This window comes from Schistocerca americana, chromosome X (assembly GCF_021461395.2).
Source record: "Schistocerca americana isolate TAMUIC-IGC-003095 chromosome X, iqSchAmer2.1, whole genome shotgun sequence".
Lineage (NCBI taxonomy): Eukaryota > Metazoa > Arthropoda > Insecta > Orthoptera > Acrididae > Schistocerca > Schistocerca americana.
In genome coordinates, this window is record NC_060130.1 from 519,315,148 (window position 1) to 519,339,773 (window position 24,626).

Below are 24,626 nucleotides of genomic sequence, written 5' to 3' on the forward strand. Positions count from 1 at the left end.
CTCTTGATGTAGAACTCTTGAGTCGATTCGCCAATATTAACATAAGTTGAAGAAGTTTCGTAGATATTGCTGAGCACTTCAATGTACGCTGCTCCCACTCCTCGCTTACTCAAAGCTTGGAGGAAAGCTATATGGCTAACAGTGTCAAAAGCCTTTTCAAAATCAACAAAGGCAATGCAGAGAGGCAGTTGGTATTCATTTGCTCTGCTTATCACTTCAATAACAATCAGAGTGTGGTCAATAGTGCTAAAATTGCTTCAGAATCCTGCTTATTCTATAGGTTGGGCAGAGTCTAGGGTGCAACTAATTCGATTTAACAGGATCTTTGTGAAAATTTTGTGCAAAATTGAGAGCAAGCTGATAGGACGATAGTTTTTGATATTGTGAATACTTCCTTTCTTGTGTATCAATATAATCTTTGCCTTGTTCCATGATAGTGGAACTGAAGCACAGTGGAGGTAGGAAGTAAATACATTCGCCAAGTGATTTAGTGTTACCTCTCCTGCCAGTTTCAGGATGTCAACACTGAGCTCATCATCATCTGTCACTGTTCCCTTCTTCATGCCATCTAGAGCACACTTGACTTCCAATAGGAGTATATCTGGAACCCTAGATAAATCATTTAATTTAGATACACTCAAATTTTCCCTTGGTTTGCTATATAAATTGCTATAAAAGTCTCTGATGAACTTCAAAACCTCCTCCTTTTCTGTGATTCGACTGTCATTTCCATCAAGTGCGATAATCTGCTTTTTAATGAACAAATTATTTTTTACTCCCACTCATACTACTGCATTTAAAAACTAAAAAGTAGGGTTCGTCCACAGAATACAGGGATTTGTACAGAAGAAATGATTTTAGGAATGCTTTAAAACCCACTTTGGTACCTGTCAAACGTTTTATGTTATTGGGCAAATGATCAAAAATTTTTGCTGCTGCATATTAAAACTTCTTTCTGAACAATTGACAGCTTAATAATGGGTGATAAAGGTCATTTTTTCAATTAATGTTTTACGTGTGAACATCACTATCATTCTCAAAATGTGATGGATTATTTGTGATGGATTTCATTAGCAAATATGTTTATTATGATGGCTAAGTTAAAATACCTAACTCCCTGAAAAAGTACCTTCATGACAATCATGGGTGAACATGACATATTACTCTTACTGCTTCCTTTTGAGCAATCAATACTTTCTTTCTGGTGATGAGTTACCCCAGAAAATTATCAAATAAGACATCAGTGGTCACATCTTCAACACTTTCTGTTTCCTACTCCAAATTAGTGTCACGATCGCTAAATATCTCAAAATCAGGTTCTTATCGCTGTTGCAAATTCTTCATCTGAGAATTCCCTGTCATTTTTGAACAGCCACATCTGCCTTGTGTAAAATATGTTGTGTAGAAGGCTCAGCTTTCCCCACCATGGAAAAATGGTAAAACTGAATCAAAATGTAACATGCAAAGACTATGGTATACCTGTGACCTGTGAGACCTCTCCAGGGAGCGCAGGGTGAGGGAAGGGGGGGGGGAGGGGACTATAGGAAGGTACACAGAAGAGTTCACTTTGCTTTGTATGGGTATATGAAATATTACAAGATTTAAAAAAAAAAAAAAATCAAGTGTTCTGAGAGACAGTTCATCTTCAGACTTTTTCATTCTTTCTAAACATTTTGACCCCATAAGAAGTTACCCATTTGATTATTATCAGCAAACATGCTGCAAATTAGTTACATATGCAGTAATCCAATCTTTTAATTGGCATATTTGAGATAGCTCTTTGAAATTCAAAAGAAAGTTGGACTGGGGCTTAACACAAACTGGGATTGAAGGAGGATAGTGAAGGAAATAGGTCATTCCTTTTCAAAGGAACCATCCCAGCATTCACATGAAGCAATTTAGGGAAATCACAGAAAACCTAAATCTGAATAGCTGGATGGAGGTTAAAAACATTGTCCTCCCAAATACTAGTCCAGTGTCGTACAACTGTGCCAAGTCGCTGAATTTCTGGTATTGAATATGAAACTGTTTGGCTCACTATTTGTTTCACATGTTCTTTCCCTTTTTAGCTCTGGCTGATTGCTTCAACAAATTTGACTAACATTAAGTTACTTGCCACTAATGTAACAGTCAAAGACCACCATGTGATTTCATTATCTTTTCATGCTGCTAGTAGAAAACTAGGAGACAAATACTGTCCAGAGTTACACTCATTTTTTGTTTTCTACCACTGCGGTTTCTAGTCCCATGAGTTATTTATTTACACAGTATACTTCATGTGTAGTCTGTTAAGATTTATTGCATGCTGACATACACTCATTCTTACTTTGGTAACACTGGTGGCGGTTTCCAGGAGGTACACTGGACTATTATCTTTCTTGAATAAGATCAGTGAATGGGGTAGAGCCATTCCTGTTCTGATAACCGTCCTGCTGTCGTTAGATACCGTATTTACTCGAATCTAAGCCGCACTTTTTTTCCGGTTTTTGTAATCCAAAAAACCGCTTGCGGCTTAGAATCAAGTGTAAAGTAAGCGGAAGTTCTGAAAAATGTTGGTAGGTGCTGCCACAACTAAATTATGCCGTCGAATATATGTAGTGCTACACAGGCATGCTTGGCAGTCACAAAGATAAATACTGGCGCCAAAACCTCTGCGTCAGTAAAAAAAAAAAAAAACAACAACAACAACAACAACAACAACAACGTGGAAGACGAGCTTTTTTCTCTGCCCCGAGTTTCGACCACTGTATTTTCATACATTATCCAACAAAGTAAATACAAATTCCGTATTGTTCATCTTCGAATGTAGCAGCATTTTGATGCACTACGAAAATGCGACTGGGAAGACTGTTTGGGATGTTTGTCAATATGGCCAACTCTACGTTCTGAATTTTTTCCTACTTGTGAGAAGACGCGGTTGTTAATAGGAACTTTCATGAATTGTGAATTACATGCAGTATTCTCTTCACCATACGAATAATACAAATATAAATATTTTGCCATGTATTCTTTCATGTTTGCTGCTATCTCATTTAAATCCTGTCTGCCTAATAAACTACGAAACTAGAGTGAGACAACAGTAAACATGAAACAATATACATATCATGTCATGTTTATATTCGTATTATCCTTATGCCTAATAGCGATACAGTCAGAAATGAAGCACGGCAATTGACTAGATTTTTAAATCTAATATGACTAATTTCTGTGCAGAATGTAACGCACTAAAGAGGCATCTGCAAAGATTTTCAAACGGAGAAAAATTTTTGCCATACTCACGTTCAGAACATCATCTATCATACGCAGTCTATTATTTGGTTCTTGTTGATCATTATCAAAGAAAGCAGCAGTGTAAGTAACAACAAATAGCAGTCTCTTGCCATTGTTTCGCTAATGAGACGATTCCTCTTCTTCTTTTTTAATTGTAAGCGTGGTAGCATGCACAAAAGCAAGCCATGCCGCGAGCGGCGACAAGCCGTAAACACTCATTATCAGAATGCGACAAACAATGCATGACACAGTACAGTAATGCATTTTCAGCTTAGAGTGACGTAAACACCTAAAACAAAGAGAACGGCACTTATCAGATCAAAGAAAAAAAGGAATCAATTCAAACCAGATGAGGCACGTGAAAAAGGAAAGGTACCTGTATAAATACGGACGGAGCGCCTGACACATAGCAATGGCTACCTGGTAAAGCTTAACTGCTAAGCTTACGACTCGAACCAAACCACTATTGCTGTATCGTCATCCATTCGACCTAAATTGTGTCTCTTATTAGAATGGACAAACTTTGTTTTGATTTCGAGGTGCGGCCTAAAACTTTTCTCTCTCCTTGAATTTCGAGTCTCAAATTTCAGGTGTGGCTTAGATTTGAGTGCAGCTTAGATTCGAGTAAATATGGTAACCTGGCGATGTATGAATCATCTGCGTGTGACATTTGTTTGCTAATTTTAACAACTGGCAATAGTCCCTATTGATGATGACTGGGAAAATTTCTAAAGGACAGTCAAATAAAATGAGACACCTGGAAAACAAGTAAGTAAATTGTTTATTATTTCAAAATTATTCACATTAACTGTTGACACATTTATCCCACTGTGAGATAAGATGGTAAATGCCTTCACTGAAAAATATTTTCAGTAGCCAATGGAACCATAATAGACCCAGGAGTGCACCTCTTCACCTGAAGCAAATCGACAGCCACAAATGTCTTTCTTGAGAGATCCAAAAATATGAAAATTGCACAGGGACAGATTAGGGCTGTACGAAGCTGTGTAAGAGATTCCCAGCAAAACTTCAGCAGCAATGTTGAAACAGCCTTGGCAGCTAAATAATTACCCACATGTTGCCAAGTTTGTTTCGATTGTGCTGCAGAAGTTTTGCTGGGAAGCCTTTCACATCCTCCATATAGTCCCTCTCTCTCCCCATGCAATTTCCATATTTTTAGAGAGAGATTCATCACCATCAATTTACATGCCTTGGTACAATCATTGGTCTGTAGACAACCCCAAAATTTTTTCCATGGATGCACTGATCCTCTTGACTCACAGAGGAATAAATGCATTAACAGTTATGGTGATTACTTTTGAAATAATAAATAGTTTACTTACTTTTTTCATCTGTCTCATTTGAATATGACTCTCCCTTACGTGAATGTGTAATGAAAATTATAATACTTAGCATGCACAAACTTGTTCTGTCAGCATATATATTTCAGCTCATACAGATAACCTGTGACACTAATTACTGTTTTATTTTTATTAATACGGAAAAAAATTCCAGTTATGAGTATGCAACCACTTTGCACTTCAAATACTTTGGTCTAGATCACTTATGAAAGTTTACTTCCACATGACATGTTTGAACTCCTCCCATCACTGGATTTTGAAGAAAAAAAAAAAAAGGGAGAAGTAATGTGCACAGAATACCAACTGAGATAAGATGTAGTTTCCCAGCCACTAGAACATAAAACTATTAAAAACAATGCTGTGTCAATGAATGTCTAATGGATTATAACAAAGACCTAACTAACTGCACAACTTTGTAGCTTCTACAAGGTAAACAATGAAATCTGTGAGAGGATGCTCACGAGAGCATTTTTGGAATGCGCGTAAGTGTATCATGGTCCAGCAACACTGCAGTAGCAATGAATAATTTCTTTAAGAACTTGCATCTGACGTTGTCCAACTGCATAAGAAAAGGCACTATTGTTGATGGATTTTCACTAATGTGCTACTAATCTGAACAATAAAGGGAACAGTAATAAACACAGTACAGGAGACTGAACTGAGGCTGATGCTGAGTTACGAGTGTTCATGACGGCATAAATACCAAGAGCTGCTCCCCAGGTTATGCATCTGCACAGCAGCAACCATTAGTTGCAAACCTGGCTTTGGAATAATTGTCTAGCAGTTGCAAGGAATTATGGCATAAGTAATGCTTCCTAAATACAGAAACTTGAGACCTTTACACAATATGCCACACTCTGCCAATGCACGAGGCTACTCAGTTGTGGAGAGACGGTGTGTGTGAGAAGAAATGTTACTGGAAGTATTTCAGGTATTTCATTTGAAAAACTTTGTCTAGAATGCCTACTGTAAGTAGTATCTAACCAGTCAATGAACAAAGCACTTTGCAACTCCTGTAAACCCACAAAATAAGATTCTGTAACATGTATAAAATAACATGACTGACAAATCCTAGCTTGTGATGGAAGGAAGTTCCTATCCAACAGCCCTCCCTTAACTACATTCTGATTGATAGAATGTGGCAACATTGGCTTAGTGTGTAGAATCAGAAAACAATGCTTTATCATGCTCGCACTTAGTTATTCTGACTGCACCAACTGTACATACCACACTATTATAAATACAGGCATACAGATAACAATTCAATAACTGGAGCTAGCCATACAATTGTACAAAAAATGTTGTATATCTCAAATAGGAATATTAACTGGATCCACATACGATGCCTGACATAACACAGACTATGAAATTGCATCACGAGAGAGTGGTTTTAGCGGAATTAGGAATTCTGAAGCATCTGGTAACTCTTGAAAATCTGCTGCGCAAACAATGAGTTGGTATTTTCAAAGTTAAATGAAACAGTTACGTTAGGTCCAAATATACTCCTCCTGCAAACAGGAGTCTCCATCCCATTCTTCATATTACCCACTGATGTCTGCCAATGTTTATGTGGTGACAGCAAATGATGAAAATATTTTAAAAAAGAATGAAAATTTTGCTAGCTTTTGGATGAATCATTTAACAAGCTAGGGCACACAAACATATGCCTGTCAAGGAAAGAATCTTCTAGTATTTGGTTAATGGTCTCCATTACTCTTAAATTATTTACATTCTGCCAGAACTTTCCTTATCCTGTTTATACTTGCTAGTGGCTCTCTTCTGTCCTAAACCTTGTGTCATCTGATCTTTGTTACCATCTCATAACTTATATCTGCTGTATGTCTCTTGAATTGTCCATCCATATCTCTCCCTATGTTTTCCTTCTCATTTTTGCTACATACATGCAATGCAAGCCCCTACCTGTGTGATCACGTGGGACATTTGTTCCACCCATAGCACCGGTCGTGGACACTTTGACTGTAGTGCACACCATCCTATGAACAACCCAATAGCTGGATCACAGTTTAACATTATCAAAGCAACAAATTACTCTCACACACTGCTCCTATCATTATCTTAGGTCTATTCTTTTTTTTTGCCCCATGCACAATGTTAGCTAATGTATGATCGAATACCCGCACATCACAGAACTATCCTCCAGCCCTCAGCACAATTTCTTCTTGCCTTATCATACTCCAAACCTGTGCCTTGTTATACGTCGTTCCCTTCATAACAATCCAAAATATTAATTTCTCCGTGTTCGTGTCTCCGTGTCCGTGTGTGTGTGTGTGTGTGTGTGTGTGTGTGTGTGTGTGTGTGTGTGTGTGTGTGTGTTTTTCCCCCTGGCCATCTCAAATGAAATCTTGCTCCATCTACCTGCATCAGTTCAGATAGTATCACTATTCTTAGGTAAAACCCAGGCCCGCATCACATTCATTAAATGCTGCATAGGCCATGGTACACCCCCCCCCCCCCCCACCCCACTCCGTCTCCCAATGGTCTAACAATAAAAATTACTTCTCTGAATGCCACCCATCCTTTCAAAATGATCTTCAAATTTTCAGATTCTGCCAGTCCCTAACCCTCACACACTACAGAAATAAATCTCCATAGTGCTGGAATTCCAGAGTCAACTCTGCTCCTTTCACAAGATACTGTTACTGTGCAATTCCAACTACCTGCACCACATCTCCTAAATTGAAACCCCGACCCTTCAACACCTGGAATAGCACTCCAGTCATCACCTCCAAAACTTACCAAATTTATCAACATCCTATTTTTGCTTCAGAGCACCACTAGCCATTAACACCTCTCCTATCCCCAGCACCTCCCTCCCCCCCCCCCCCACTTCACCTCCCTACCAATCAACACCTCATAGCACACAGACCATGACTTGCTGGCATTTTCCATTTGTTGCATCCTCCAACACTCCCTCCCAACATTCTATAAACACAGAACCTAAACAAAAGCAAAACACAGTTGCCAGCTTATCCACCAAAAACCTCAATCCTAAAAAAGCTTCAGTCATATACAATGGCCTCATCTTCAGCCCACACTCAAGTTCAGTCACAATGGACTTGGCTAAGATCTAGTCTCCTCCTCCTGATCCTTACAATGGAAACACTTCTTTGCTACGAATCCCTCAAGCCAAAGTCAACCTTATCCTAACAATGAACCTTGCCTCTCCCTGTTCATACCAGCATCCAACCATGACTTTCCCACTCCCCCACCCCCCTCATTTAACCAGCCCCTGGTCACCATTCAGAAATAGTTTAAATCCAACTTGGCCTCATCATCCTTCCCCAGGTCTCTTCCCACAAACATAAAACTCTCAACAGAAGAAAGAACAGCCACCACTCAATACCTCTAGACAGACCATGATTTAATTATCCTCCCTGCAGACAAAAGCTCCACCATTGTTGTGATGAATTACAGTGACTACCTGTCAGAAGGCTTCTGCAAACTGTCTGACTCCTCCACCTACAAACTTTGCCATAGTGATCCCATCCCAGAAGTCAAACAAACATAACTTTCAATCCCATTCCATGATCTTTCACCGGAATTCATCTCCCTTCTCACCCCAATGGCACCCCCCTCCCCCAACACACACACACACACACACACACACACACACACACACCTTCTACAGTCTTCCTAAAATCCACAAACCCAACAATTCTCTCAACCACCACTACCCCCCCCCCCCTGCCCCCTATTACCAGCTAGATCCCAAATCATCACTGTTAGTGCCAACTACCTATACAATAACACCCCTCATACGCATGGCCTTGTTGCTATCAAACACTAACTCTCTCAACATTCTTCCAACTCCAAATTAACAACCTCGTTCCTCATTCATCTAGCCAATTACATCCTCAACACAACTACTTCTCCTTTGAGGGGAAGATACATAAACAAATCTGCTGCAAGGCTATGGGCATCCACATGGCACCCTCCTATGCCAATATGTTTACAAGTCATGTACAGGAAACCTTCCTAACCTCCCAAAACCCAAACCAATTGTCTGGCTCAGGTTCACTGATGATATCTTCATGATTTGGACACAGGGCCCTGACAATATATACTCATTTCTCCACAGCCTCAATATATTTTCTCCCATCTGCTCACCTACACCCCTCTGATGGTTCCATCCAAACCTCTGTCCATTTCAAGTCCACTAACTACCACCAGGACCTGCATTCTGACAACTGTCGCCCCTGGCCACTCATGGATGGTGTATCTGCAGTGACGAAAACTCCCTTGCTCAGTATGCTAAAGGTCTCACAAGGGCCTTAACAGACAGGCACAGCCCCCCCCCCCCCCTCCAAACCTAGTGAATAAGAAGATTTTCCGTGCCATATCCTCACTCACCCCTCATCCTCCCACTACCCCCAAGAACCATCTGCAAAGGAATGCCCCCATCATCATCCAAATCAACCCACACTGAAGTAACCGGAACATGTCCTTCGCCAGAGCTCTGACTATCTATCATCATGTCCAGAAATAAGGGACATCCTACTCACGATCCTTTGAACTCCCCCTCAAATGGTATTCTGCTGCCCATCCAACCTATGCAACATCCTGGTCCACCCCTGTGCCACTCCCACTCCCAACCCCCACCCACCCAGCACAAACTACTCTAGTCCCATTACCGGCTTATGCCATTCCATATCATCAGAGGCAGGGCCACCAGTGAAGGCAGCCATGTTGTATACCAGGTTTTTTGCAATTTCTGCACAGCATTTTATGTAGGCTGCATCATAGCCTTTGCTATTCAGATCCCAGTTTTTTTAACTACACAGCTGAGAGTTATCCTTGCAATAGTTTCTTTGCTCCCGTAATCCTTCTGGCCTCAATCTCCACTAACCCACTGCACTCACAACTTGACCCCATTCTCTCTCTCTCTCTCTCTCTCTCTCTCTCTCTCTCTGTGTTTGTGTTTGTGTTTGTGTTTGTGTGTGTGTGTGTGTGTGTGTGTGTCACATTATAAAGGGAACTGATTATATACTAACAGCCCTGGAAATGAGCATTTGCAACATCCTATCAGTAAGAGTATTGCCCATGCAAGGTGAGGTTCCAAGTTTGAGTCCCATTCCAACACATAGTTTCAATCTGCAACAAAGTTTCAAAACAGGTCACACCACCCACTGCTGCTGAGTGAAAGAGTCCAATTTGAAACAATAAGATACGTCGTTCAATATACAGAAGCTTGTGAACATTTTAGCATGAAGGGACAATATGTTCATCTGTACATTACTAAACAAATAACAGAACATTATTGCCAGTATACAAGTTTATCTGAACAGACTGAGCAAGTTGGTACAGTGGTTAAGACACTCAACTCATAGTCAGGAGGTGTGGGGTCCAAATTACCATCCAGTCATCCATATTTAGGATTTATGTGATTTCTCAAAATGTATTCACGTAAATGCCAGGATGGTTCCTCTGAAACATACTCATCTAATTACCTTCCCTATCCTTATCAGTTAAAAGTTGGTAATCTGCCTCAATAACCTCTGATCAACTGGGTGACGAATTCTAAATCATCCTTTTTTTCTTATGTGAATGGCCTCTAAAATACCCTGCAACATGGACAGGATATTTGCAATAAGGTAGCATATAAGTTGGCAGTTTCTTGTGATGTAAATTTTTGTAACTCAAAGTTTTTTCACTACATTACACTACACTATCTTTAATGGACATTATTATTGGGTGTGTCCACCCTTCACCTTTATGATGTCTTGAACTCTGCTGGGGACACTTTCAGTGAGGTATCTGAATGTCTGTATAGCAATGACAGCTCATTTCTTATCAAGAACTGAAACCAGAGAAAATGATGTTGGGATGCTCGGGTCTGGAGTTAAATCGACATTCGTACTCATCCCAAAAGTGTTTCATGGGGTTCAGATCACGACTCTGGGCAGGCCAGCCCACTTCAAGAATGTAGCCTCGCAGGTGCAGCATTATGAATGGAAGTATTGTCACACTGACACAGTCAATCATTGTCTCTGAACCATTCCTCAACTTTGCTTAGTACAAAATGTTGTAAAATGTGTTCATATCCTTCCGTATGTAGTGTTTTTTTATTTGCGATAATGGGATCACACCACAACCACGAGAAACACTCCATACCGTAACATCAACTCCTCTATACTTCACTGCTGGCACTACATACGATGGCAGATAATGTTCTCCAGATATTCATCAAACCATAACCCTTCCATCAGATTGTTACAGTTTGTAGCATGATTCACATTCCAAATCATTCACCTCCTGTCATCTATGTCCAGTGATGCCACTCTCTATACTACCTCAAACTTTGTTTAGCACTGATACAGAAATGTATGGCTGATCAGCTGCTGCTTGACCATTGCACCCCATTCTTTTTAGCTCCTTACACTGAATGTGCTAGTTGCACTGATGGCAGTACTTTGGACTAATGAGTAATTCCTTCTGCTGTTTTTATGTAAGTTATTACAACTATCCTCCACAATGCTTGATGATCCCTGCCAATCAGCATAAGAGATATGGCTGGTCTACGTTTAGCTGTGGTTGTTCCTCCACATTTACACTTCACAGTCACACACCAACAATCAAATTGGGCAGCTTTAGAAGCTTGAAATGTAGATTTGTTAATCAGCTGACATCAATGAATAGTCCATGTTCAAAGTCACTGAGCTCTCCTGACCCAACCATTCTGCTGTTACTCTTTCTCTACTAACAATAAAATACTCCCCACATCCTTTTATACTGGCGTATCTGCCTCTCATGACATCTAATGGCCAATTCTACATTACACACATATATCCAGATACTTCATATCACGTAGTGTACATCATTCTCAGGAAGTCAAGTCACAAGTCACACTGAACTTGTTTTTGACAGCACTCTTTAGCACATTTGTTACTTGGCAGCAGCTTCTTCCTGCCTAAATGCAAATGAATGCTAATGCACAGCTTTCAATATAGTAGAATTATAAAGATGAAAACGTTTTACTAACCTGCACTGTTTCAAGTAGGTCATATAAGCTTATTGGCCTGTTGGGTGGAGGCTGCCGAGACGAACATGCGAGTTCAAATATATAACGTTGCTCCATTTCTTCGTATGTTGGTCCAAGAATTCTAAGTCGGCTGCATGATGCTCCCTTTTCATCAGGCTTTCCCCTAAAATATGATATTTCAGTCTTTCAAATGTGTCCAAATCACATAAATAAGGCACCTCTAACTGTGCAAAACACTAACTCCGTCTGATTCAACACTTCCAGTAAAATACAAAATATGAACAGTAAGAATGAGAATTACTTTACACCTGGAGAAAAAAAAAGTACTTGAAGCACAGGCATATAATTACATTGTGTTGATTACTGGTTTTATAACTATGTAAGATTTCATTCTGAGCAAACTAGTTCTGCTGATTTAAAACCAATAACAGCAATAACATGCAGAAATGGGCACAGAGACAGACAGATTAAAAGTTGGCATAACTCCAAATGTTACAAAAATCTGCAGACTATAATTAAATTTACATTGAAAGTGAGATATGTCAACTCCTTGGGGAAAAAAACTATGACTTCCATTATGACTATCTTTCTGCAGGTCCTGTTGCTACTGATATTATAACTGCTCAATTTAGTAATCTATTTTTCTACATTAGTACTGGACCAGCACAAGTGAGAGGAGGATGATACACTTACACAAAATTCCAGGTTGCTGGTGTAGAAAGAAGCAGAGGTCACACAAACAACACAAGCTGACAGATACCACAACATGTGAGTGGAAGAATCATTTGTTCACTATGGACACTCAACAGTACTCCCCGCAATAAATGAAATTGTAACTAGTGACCTCCCAATTTATTCTTTAGCACAAAGTATGTATGTAATGCAGTCCCATGAAAATATTAGTATGAAACAATTAGGACATGCTCATAAGTCTCCCATATGGTGCATAAAGGACATATGGCAAGAATAAATTATTGGAAAATGAAGACCTCTAAATACATATATAAATTATGCATAACCCCCTTTAATGTTCCTGGAATTAATGTTTTCCCACTGTTTATGGCATGTTCTATCAGTTCCTTCAAATTCTCTATGTTCAGAATGTTAATTCCCAACAAATTTTGTGTTATAATTGTAAGTATCTGCTTTTTATACCTAATGAAACAATGTTAATATACAGAAACAAAAACATATAACTGGGACATAATGATGCTGAAAAGGATTTGGCTTTTATGTGGTGCCTAGAAACATTTCACAATGAACTCTGTTGAGCTCTGGCCTCTCACCTTCTGAATCAGTAGTAGAAGTCTTTAAAAGTTAGAACAATTTCTGTCACTAGTGCTTTGTTTTCAATACTGTGAATCTAATAACAACTATACTGTCTGTAGTGTTGCTCATAGTTGCGTTATCGAACTAAGTTTTGGGTTGGGATAAAACATCAGAATTAGTCCAAACAGAAAAAAAGCTGGCAACAATAAACAGCAACAATAAACATGAGCTATGGTAGCACCTCTTGCAGATACAATATGAACTATTATATAAACTATCTTTGAACCATCGCAGATGTGGTATCTCTTGCACACAGGGCAGAGAGGAGGAGGGAGGGGTGGAGACAACACTTTGTACTACCACTATGTATGACATGGGAATTGTCGGCATATTATTTCATTAAAAAAATGCATCAACTGTGATTTGCAGCAAGGGCCCCCGACCACCGGCTTTGGCTGTACTGAGCTACAGTGGTCTTGGACGAAGCAAGCCCGTGATGTTACAGCACAGGCTGAGCAGGACTGCATGCAAACACCATGCACTACAGGCTGGTGGTAGTACTGACTGCCATTGTGAGCTAAGGTCTCTGAACAGCAAGTAGGGCGGTGCTTAGAGTGACACGTGTGTATGCTAATTTATGTTATCACTAAATTTTCCATTTTATTTTCTTCTTTTTTTCGATGGAAAACATGGTTTGCAAAGGAAGAAGAGCAAATCAATAAAAAATGAAGTAAAAGCCCGAAATGAACCTTAAAAGTTCAATTTGGGCAGTATTTAAGCCTGTAAAGGATAGCAATGAGGAAAATGTTAGTTCTGTTTGCTGTTCACTGTGGAGAGAAATTTACACTCATGGAAAAGGGTAAAGTGGCACTTTGCACATTTCTTGCTGCCCATATGTGTCTAATAAGCAAGTGTCTTGTGCTGACAAGAAACAACTTCCTAAACCCGCCCAGGGGATGATTATTGGTAAATGTGTGGCTATGTGCTGTATGGAACTGTAGGGGATGGATGTTTTTTGGATCTTGAGACACAAGTTAACACTGGAGTGACTTACAGAAAAGTATCCCCACATGGTACATGGCACAAAGTGTTAAAAAAATGGCTCTGAGCACTATGGGACTTAACATCTATGGTCATCAGTCCCCTAGAACTTAGAACTACTTAAACCTAACTAACCTAAGGACATCACACAACACCCAGCCATCACGAGGCAGAGAAAATCCCTGACCCCGCCGGGAATCGAACCCGGGAACCCGGGCGTGGGAAGCGAGAACGCTACCGCACGACCACGAGATGCGGGCAAAGTGTTAAAAGCTCGACGTTATCTGCACTGCGTGATTATTCATGATTGAACTGTTCCTGTGCTATGTAAAATACAATTCTACAAAATGCTTTTAATAAGGACAAGATAGGCATCAACTGTCCACAATTTATAACATTTCAACTTGTAATTTACACAAACAAAGGCCTCCCTGCTCTTACAATAACAGTGGAAAAGTCCAGCGATACTCACTGGAATACAGGGTTGACTGTTAGAATCAGAAGACAGTCAATATTCTGACTTGTGTCATTAAAGCTCTCTGAAGAAGAAGGAAGATTAGGGTTTAACATTCCACCAACAATGACGTAATTCGATATGGAGCACAAGTTTGGATTTTTTTGATTTGACCTCTGAGAAGGGAGAAATAGGCCGAACTGAAGAAATTAATAGCATACTGATGAATGAACTAATTTCTCTTCTCACGGTATGTATGCTATCAAATTATCATAATTCTCATATGTTAACATTTACTTTATAGCAAACCTTTTGAAACGTGAGGACTTTCATGGATGCAAGGAATCAGAAATCACCTACACTGTTGCCATGGAATATGACATTATTGCAGCATTTGATTTAGGCACCTCAAGACAGAGAAGCCTCTAAATAGGACTTCTATGTAAATGCCTTAGTGGAAAATTTAATTGTTCAGAGGTACAATGAACCAGCAACTATTCTGTGGCCACCATATCAACATCTAAAAATGACATCTGAAGAGAAGAGGTGAGAAGTCATGAGGTGAGAAGTCATGGCACAGTTAAAAAGGTGAGAAGTCATGGCACAGTTAAGACGTACAATATATTTATTGCTATGTTTATTGTCCCCAGTGGCCATTTCCAAATGGAACTGTCAACTGTCAATCAAAACCAAGATTGGCCACAGAAGAAAGTACAGACCTCATAGGGTCTGATTTGGTGTTTCCTCACCTAAAGAACAATCAAATATATGGGAATACTTTATCAGATCATTTAACATAATCTGTGGGTGACTTTGGGGAAGTCCTGAAATTCAATGAAACAGTTCAAATTCCTTCAACAATAGAATATTGTTGTATTTTTGATAGTATTTTTCACTTTAGGGCTCACATTGTGGTTGTATTAAAAAGCTTTTCTATTTTTCCAGTTGGATAAAAATCATTAGAGTGAGTCATGTAGATGCCACCAACAAGCAATTCTTTCACGAAATTACACAAAAAGTACACTACCATGGAAAGTGAAGAAGTTTGCTTTGTGGGCAGATGTAAATGACAGTCTTACACTAACAGGTGACTTAGAGACACACATAATGCCAAACTACAAAATGGAAGAAAATATGGTTTCTTGCTGCAGAATGACTGCACAAAATTTTTCAGTTCTTCAGAAGAGTGCCAGAAAATACCGTATAAAATCACCCAACTTGTCTTATGAAAGAAATTTTATTTCTGCCAGTTTCATTCTCAACACCAAGACAACCACTTTTACATCAGGACAATGTTGATGCACTTCTTTTTATTCACAGTAATTGTAACAGAGACAAGTGAGTGAAAAAATATCCTGAAACCCTTTTTGCACACAAAGTTTCATTTTACATTGTTTGTAGCTGTAAATTTTTTTTGTTTATTGTACATTTCGTTGTGTACATTTGACTTACCTACACTTCCTTTAAAATTACTTTTAATTTACTGAAGAGAAATAAAACTCACATTACATACAAATTACTACTGAGCAGCAAGGATGATACTGGCAGTTTTATTTCAATGTCAGACAATCCTGTTTAGTATTTAGAAAATGACTTGTTTTATTCACAAGTGCCTTGATCACTTGTGATAATGAATTTTGAGTGTAATGACTTATCATTAGAACTAAAAGTCCAATATCTTGTTATGTCAGTAACAAGTAAAGTCTTCATCACACACTCACTGTGGTCACTTAATATTTATGTAACAAATTCAGTCAAGATATTCAGGAATAAAAAAGTATGTCAAATGGACCTATGGCTGGCTGTGGCCACAGCTTCTACAACCAGAGCTGTAACTGGTGGCATGTCTGGCAGCGAATTGGCTGCATTTCAGTCATCACATGTTGGGGGTTATGGTGACAGCTGTGGAATTGTGAGCCGAAATGAAAGGAGAAAACATAATGGGTACATCCTTATGTTGCAATCCCCTCTACAAAGGGAATGGTTGTTACTTTTTTTTGTGAAACAAACAGTGCTGAACTATCATCATTCTTGAACAAGATGTTTAGCTGAGTGTCTGTGGCAGATGGTGGCATGTAAGTGGAGGATATTTCACAAGCCCCTGAATGTAGACAATATCACTGTAGAGACTGTTATGGCATGTTGTATTCTACAAAACTATGTATGAACCAGAGATGGTGTACCACTTACTGATACCCTATACTAGTATCTTTCAATTCATGAGAGGGTATTCCACAATGAATATAGTCATAGACCCAGTTCACACTACAGAAACGTATTTACCAATTACTTTGTAGATAAAGGTGCTCTGCCACGTCAGTTGGATAACATTTTCTGAATTAAATGTAGATGTTGTGTTAATAAAATTTAAAAAAGGTGTGTTTTGTTCCTGTGGATTTGTACATCCACTTCCACCAAACATCAGTCATTTTCTATCACGTTTTCTTTTGCTGGTTCTTGTCTACTACATGTCCTTTGGATGACAAACTCCCTGGAGCAGACATCTTCCTAAATTATATAATATTTTTTTCTGTATCAAAGTCCATGATGACAGAAAGATCCTTCTACAGCAACACATCAACAAAAAATCAAATGTAAAAAATCCACACCACTGGAATCGCATTGATGGCTGGCCACACACTGGCAGTATAGCATACACACTGTTCCTTGCAACTGCATACAACTTTGGTCGCAGTGAGGTCAATGGCTGATCGCTGTTTGCATGACAAAATACTGGCCAGACAAGACAGATGGCTAAAGTTGGCTGTGTGCGCAATGCACATCCACCTTGAATGTAAACTTGGCCACATCCAACCAGCTGCAAGTCTGACCACAGCTGTACTAGTGCACCACCATCCTGAGTGCAGTATGCATATTTGCCAGTGTGTACAATGCAGCCCATCCACTGCTGTTGGGTGGGGCCAAAGCATTTAATAGTCAAAGTGGTATTGGCTGAGGCTGAGCCAGCACAGAGCTATTTAACATGGAATGAGGTGTGTCAGACCAGCAAAGCCCATGGGTTTGGACTGCTGCATGGTGGGCCACTCTGCAATCTGATTTGCAGGGAGATGTTATCATGTGGTGTACGGCATGCTGCTGTTTTTGGAATATGTAGCAATTTCTGAAGTGGTGGTCAGGTTCGGAACTAATAGCAAAGCACAAACATTTAATACTATCATAACTGTCACACATTTTTGGTACTTCATTCAGCATGTCCCGATTTCCAAGGTGTTTGTTAGCATGGTACCTTACAGCATAATTAACATTTAACTGCACATTCCATTCTATATTATGAAGTACAGAATTATATTTTACTATGTTGTCTTGTATCTACATACATTTAACCTCGTGATGAAATTTGTAGAATGTAATTCTGGGTGTGTCATATTACATAAACAGTCAAAATGATCTGTTGCCAACTACTATCCCATGTTTTGCATATTTTTCTTAAAATGTCATATTTAGCATACAATGTAGCAAATTTTATAAACTAATTATAGATATACTTCTTGTCTACAGTTTGATGCCATATGTATATATGTAACATATGTCCCGGTGTTGTAATTGCTTTTGGACTAATGCTAAAATTTTTATGTAGGCACCAAAATTTTTGAGTTTATTTATGAAACAGAAAGCCAGATAGAAAGAATTCACCATGCGAAATTGTTACGAACAAGAATTCTGGATTTTTTTTTTCTTCATAAAATAGTATGAGCTACTAATGTGATCGTAAAATGTAAAAACTTTTGTATGTACTTCAAAAGTAACTTCCCACCATCTACATTTCCCACAATTGACATCATTTTTTAAAAGTCAGTTGAAAAGTGTAAAAGAGGAGTTTTACTGTACCATATTTGCATGGGACACGGATAGTGGGCACTAAAGTTAATGTTTCAAAGCATTATGTTGAGGACAGAGTAGGACTCACCTAATGTCTAAGAAATTGCTGACCCAAAAACAGCTGCACTGGACTTTCTGAAAGACTAATCTGTTTTTATGACAATAACACTGGGTTAGAAAACATTGCAGACATACCAAGGCACTGCTGAGAGGCACAATTTGTGCTGTTCCTGTTAACTGAAATTCAATGGCGTCATATTGTAGGCCTTCCAAATAATTGTTTAATACATTCTTTATGATGTGTCAGCTGTATGTTGGGAATGGTGTCAACAGTACAAGGAAAGAGCACGTGTTTCTCACACTGGTTGCAGATGGCAGAAGCAGACAGAGTCATGCCTGGACTGTTTACCAAATATGAGCAGCCATTGCCGATCACACGGAAACCACTGCAGAAATTAGGACTAATTTGCAAAATTAGTGTCAACTAGGACCATCTGAAACCATTTTCTGGAAGCTGGGCTATAAACATAGGTGCCACTTGTCATGTTTCCTCTCACATCTCAAATGGTGCAGAAAAATATGCAACAGGAATGATAAATCGCCAAAAATTTGTGATAAGTAATGTGTGCATGGACAGGCAGGAAAACAGAGTAACACACCAACTGTGGAGAAAAGCTTCAAAGTTTCCACTTTGGAGGCACAGATCTACTGACAGGAATACAACATTTCAATTTTGTGACTCATTATATGCACTGTCCATAGCAATATCTGACAAAAGCAAACAGGGATGGAGAATTGGCATTAAGAGACTGGTGAGGCCTTTAAAACTAAATTGGTTTTGCGGTATTATGCAGCTTCAGCATATTGTTACTGTTAAAAACCAATTTGTCACAATTTCAGAAGAACGTAGATGAGATGTGTGGAAATAACTAAGAACAGTTATGTGTTTTTCACCAACATAGCCACCTATGCTTCATTATGCTATTGGCAAAGTGAACTGTGATAAGTAAAGTCACCAGAAGATATCCTTATAAATTAAAATTGGGAGCAATCTGGGAGTCATCTAACTGTGAAACCTGCCTCTTTCTTTTCCTTCTGTTATGAACAAGAGTCTTGGACATAAGGGTGGAGAGAGGAATGGGAAAGTGGGCACTTGATTCAACCTAAAAGTTTAGACGGGAGTTTAGAAAACACAAAACATTTTGAATTTTGTGTCATTTTCATCTAAAATCGGCCAAGTTCCCATTTCAGATAAGAGGTCCCTATAATAAGGACTCAAAATGTAACATGCAGTGATATGTACAGCACAAGCCCAGAAAACTGACGATTCTTCTTATTAGTGTGTAAAACGACATGCAAGCAGCGCCCTGTGTAGAGCAGCTGGAGACCATAAAGGTACAAGAGGTCCATAGCAATATCTGACAAAAGCAAACAGGGATGGAGAATTGGCATTAAGAGACTGGTGAGGCCTTTAAAACTAAATTGGTTTTGCGGTATTATGCAGCTTCAGCATATTGTTACTGTTAAAAACCAATTTGTCACAATTTCAGAAGAACGTAGATGAGATGTGTGGAAATAACTAAGAACAGTTATGTGTTTTTCACCAACATAGCCACCTATGCTTCATTATGCTATTGGCAAAGTGAACTGTGATAAGTAAAGTCACCAGAAGATATCCTTATAAATTAAAATTGGGAGCAATCTGGGAGTCATCTAACTGTGAAACCTGCCTCTTTCTTTTCCTTCTGTTATGAACAAGAGTCTTGGACATAAGGGTGGAGAGAGGAATGGGAAAGTGGGCACTTGATTCAACCTAAAAGTTTAGACGGGAGTTTAGAAAACACAAAACATTTTGAATTTTGTGTCATTTTCATCTAAAATCGGCCAAGTTCCCATTTCAGATAAGAGGTCCCTATAATAAGGACTCAAAATGTAACATGCAGTGATATGTACAGCACAAGCCCAGAAAACTGACGATTCTTCTTATTAGTGTGTAAAACGACATGCAAGCAGCGCCCTGTGTAGAGCAGCTGGAGACCATAAAGGTACAAGAAGGCTAGACACTTTGTTTTACTGATTGCAGCCAAGAGTCCCTCTTTTCCAGCCACTTCCCCTCCTGCTCACACAAGTTTCCAATTCATTAAAGATATGACAGCCAAAAATGGAGCGCCACTGTGTTCCCTGCAGATTTCTTTGACTGCTACATTTACTTGTTTGTTACCCTGGATTACAACACATACCACTATACCACTGCAATTGTGCGTAAAAAAAAAAGAGTACTGGATGTTTGACATCTTCTCTCTTCTACAAAAATCTTTTGCAATAGTTGCTTGGTACTAACGGGATAGGACCATATGATAAATCTTTTCCCTCAGTGGCACATCACATCATCTGTTCCAGTGTCTCCAGAATTGTACACAGCTCAGCTTATTTTTGTGATAAGTCATCAACTATAGACGTTCCACTAGGTGCAGACAAGTACTGAAGCCTCTTTTCACTCTTAGTCTTTCCTGAGACTTTTCCTTATATAGGGGAAGCTGTGTTGGAGAAGATGGGAGTACACTGACACCTCCATTCAGGTTCTGGGGTTCTGCAGTCAGTAGAGTAGTATTTCTCGTCATTTTAAGTATTTCAAGGGTATCACCTTTCTACACCTGACCTTTTAGGCTTAAACTTGTAACCACAGCTGTTTAACATACTGTGACACAAATTACTCTGTGTTCACAAATCAGATTTTGAAAGTAGTAAAGAATTTTGGAATATGCCAAGGTATCCACTCTCCTCTGTGAATTATTAACAGTTCCCTGAAAATGGGATCACAATATCAGTCAATTTACTTCCACAATATCTATCAATTTACTTCAAAGTCCTTATGTCTGTCTGTTCTGGTCTGATGGAGCAACTTTTCTTCCCTGTCTGTTTTCTAATCTATTTGTCTGTCAGCACTGCTCCAATAGTTCCCATTTCAGTAATTAGTAAGTTGACTCCTCTTCTGCACCACAGAGCACTGAGCATAATAGCTTACTCTATATAGATTATTCTTTTCTCTGATGCAAATTCCATTATAGTTACTAAATACTGGTAACCCCTCCGATTGTATACTAATATTTTCTTCTTCCATTTCTGAATAGCATTTGAAACTGAAAGAGATGACTTCTGTAATTACCAAGCAATCAGAATATTATTTGCCATATATATTTATGAATAAAACATCTGCCTTTAGATTGAGTGATTGATATCCATGATATCTAAAATTGAATTTCTGCACATACAGCAACTGAAGGTCACTAGGAAAGTTTTGAGAAACCTTTTGTCACACTTCACTATTTCACTTTCTAGAAGCACAGCTGACCACAGTTTTTTGCACAAATAGCCTTTAAAGTTTCATCTAACCTGGTTTATTATTGTCACTGAAAGTGCTGTGACTGTTCCTGCCTCTATGGAACTGATGACATCCAAACGAAGGTGGGAAGTGAACACTTCACTGTGGTGCATTTTTACAATTTCAACTCAGGTGAAGCATATTTGACAGCCAACACTTAGAATGCACTTTTAGAAAGTTTTCCACTACACACACACACACACCACACACACACACACACACACACACACTAGTCTTCATTGAAGGAGTGGATATATGATGACAGCAATGATGGAAAAAAACATCACCACTGTAGGGAAAATGATTAAAATGAGCTACAGAGAGACATTTAAGGACATCTAAGTAACACCAAAAACTGGCTCACTAGCTATGACTGAAATCCAGCGTGATTTTCTTCAAATCAAGAAATTGTCATTCCAGTAGGTATCTCGCTCTTTGATAGATAAGCAGGAGGACATGTATGTCAAACTGTGAAGAAATGTAGGGCAGATTCCATGAAAGTAACTCTACAACTATTCCTGACATTATCACTAAAGGTGAAATGTGATTTTATCGGTCTGAACAAGATACTTGTGTCTGTCAAAGGTGAGGACGAAAGGCTGCCACTGTGAATAGATACACAGTGGTTTACCACCAAAAATTTTTCTAGTAGTTTGGGGAAAAGCAGCCACGCACAAGACTGCAAGGGATGATACTGCATTGTGAGAATGTAACATACTCAGTGTTATCATATAGCTCCACTGAAGTCAAACTTGTAGCTCATCTACCTTAGAGTTGTGGCCTAGCCCCATAAGATTATTTCTATTTGCGACAGTGATAATAAGCACCTGCATGAAAATTGATTCACCAGTCCTGAAGAAGCTAATAAGCCTCACAAAAGTTTTTAGCTCACAACACTGAAAGAAGATGAGTGGAAAATTGTTTCCAAAATTAGTTTACAAGAATGCAAAAGTTATTTGTGGTGAGTACTTCAGAGAAAATAAACTAATCAAAATTGTGCGGTGTCCTTTCTATTCACCTACTGGCATTGCAAAAGTTTCATAGTGACCCTCTTCCTGGAAGATTTAACTATTCTAAGCATTTGCATTCTTGTTATTATTATTAATGTATTTACCATAAAACACTACAATCAATGTATTTACCTTAAAACATTACACCTAAGAGGTTTATCCAGCTTCCTCCTGAGCCATTTGTTAATATATGGTTTATTAACACCATATGGAGAACGACTATCAAGAACATGAAAGGATTTTCTGCGACAAATCGTTGCAAATATAATGTTGCGCAGCAATGCCTGAAATTTAGATGAAATGGATCAGTTTGCGAACTTATCTAATTTATGTATGACAAAAGGTAGGTGTAAAAGAAAGAAGCATGCATGTTACAAACACATTCACATGCATACATATATTGACAAAATCATCACCTATTCTAAATATACATACTGAACAAAATTTCTGCGAACTTTTTCTAAAGGGATACTAATTTTTCAGTTAGTATCAGTGAACCAACATTTTATCATCTTATTGTTATCTATCTTATAATCAAATTAGTATGTCAATACCAAATTAGTATATCAATATCTAGTGCATTGTAATTCATTAACAAGCACTCACATACAGAGAATTAACAGGTATTCAAAGGGAAAAAAATTGTTCCAAAACATTTAATTACAGTGTCTGTGAGAAATTTACTTATTTAAAGGTTTTACTGACCATGAAAAGATACCACGAAAAGATTGGTTTACATTTCATGGTATACACTGTATAAAACTGAAAGTGAATGCCAAATGATGAATTATTTTTGCTAATATTCCAAATAGAAATTGGTCATACCTGGAGAGCACCTAAAGTAACAAATGTCACCCCATATCTGGGCCTCATACAAACAATGAAGCTAGCTAATAGTTTGTGTATCAGTATAATATGTTCTATTGTGCCCAAAAAATTTCACCACAGAGTGAGTTTCTGACAATGACAACATGTAAATATCTCATGTAACAAATTTGTTGATCCCTAATAATGGTGTGGGCTTTAAAGGTGATAATATGCCACCGTATATGCCTGTTTACTGCTCACTCAAGATCAGAGGAACTGGGAATGAACTTGGACACCTCATCTAATTAACTCAGTGTCCAGAATTAACCAATGCTTAATCACAAAGTCAACAATAAAATTAGCATCCCCAGTATCATTTTTCGAAGATCTTCTTGATACATTTAAAGATGAGAGTGACAATACACAACTGTGATGAGTTTCAATTTGTATATTATAATTCTGGTATGAATCTAACTCTAAAAATGGCAAAGGGTGATTTATCACTTCATTAATAATGACTTCATGTCATCATTTGCTTCCCTTATTCTGAATACACCATGCTAATAACTAAATGTATTTACAAATGTCATATTTTCCTTTCACAGACAGTGAATTTAACCACAGGTGACATAGCTGAGTTTTGGTACACCGATTTTAGTTTGTCACTACATTTTATATAAATATATTACAACCAAGATTCATGACAATGCCTAAATATTGTGAACTGCAAATGAAATTCAGATTCCCAAAAAATGCCTTACGCATCTTGGTAAATTTGTCATCATAGGAATGAAACAAAGAAGTTTGTTGCATGTATTATGTTCGCGTATCCTGAATAATGATCTACTGAACAACTGGATGCACAATACTGAAGGTGTACACCGAAATTGTAATGTTGCAGAAAGCTCCTTGTGTTTTACATTGAACTATATCAATGGACAAAATATATTTTGGAGCTGCTTTTTTGGATGCAAACGAGTTAAATCATTTAATAGAAACTCTGTAAAAGCAAGTTAATATAATAATCTATGCCTGACCAAAATATTTTCTAATATGCTCAAAAATTAATTATCAATCCAAGCACAAGGTACTAATTATGTATTTCCTCTCTCTCTCTCTCTCTCTCTCTCTCTCTCTCTCTTTTTTTTAAGTGGATCGAGCATGCAGACTACTACAGACATTTGCACGAAGT

General features: G+C 38.4%; 1 protein-coding gene across 3 annotated transcripts in view; it reads right to left on the bottom strand.

Annotated features, from left to right (window-relative positions):
• The window catches only part of LOC124556481 (transcriptional adapter 1-like), a 174,692-nt gene that overhangs the window by 28,564 nt on the left and 121,502 nt on the right, over positions 1–24,626 (bottom strand). For all 3 annotated transcript variants that reach the window (XM_047130437.1, XM_047130435.1, XM_047130436.1), the window contains 2 exons: positions 22,760–22,911; positions 11,632–11,794 (listed from right to left, as the gene is read on the bottom strand). In XM_047130437.1, the coding sequence (XP_046986393.1) occupies positions 11,632–11,794; positions 22,760–22,911 (315 nt within the window). The remainder of the gene's footprint in view (positions 1–11,631; positions 11,795–22,759; positions 22,912–24,626) is intronic.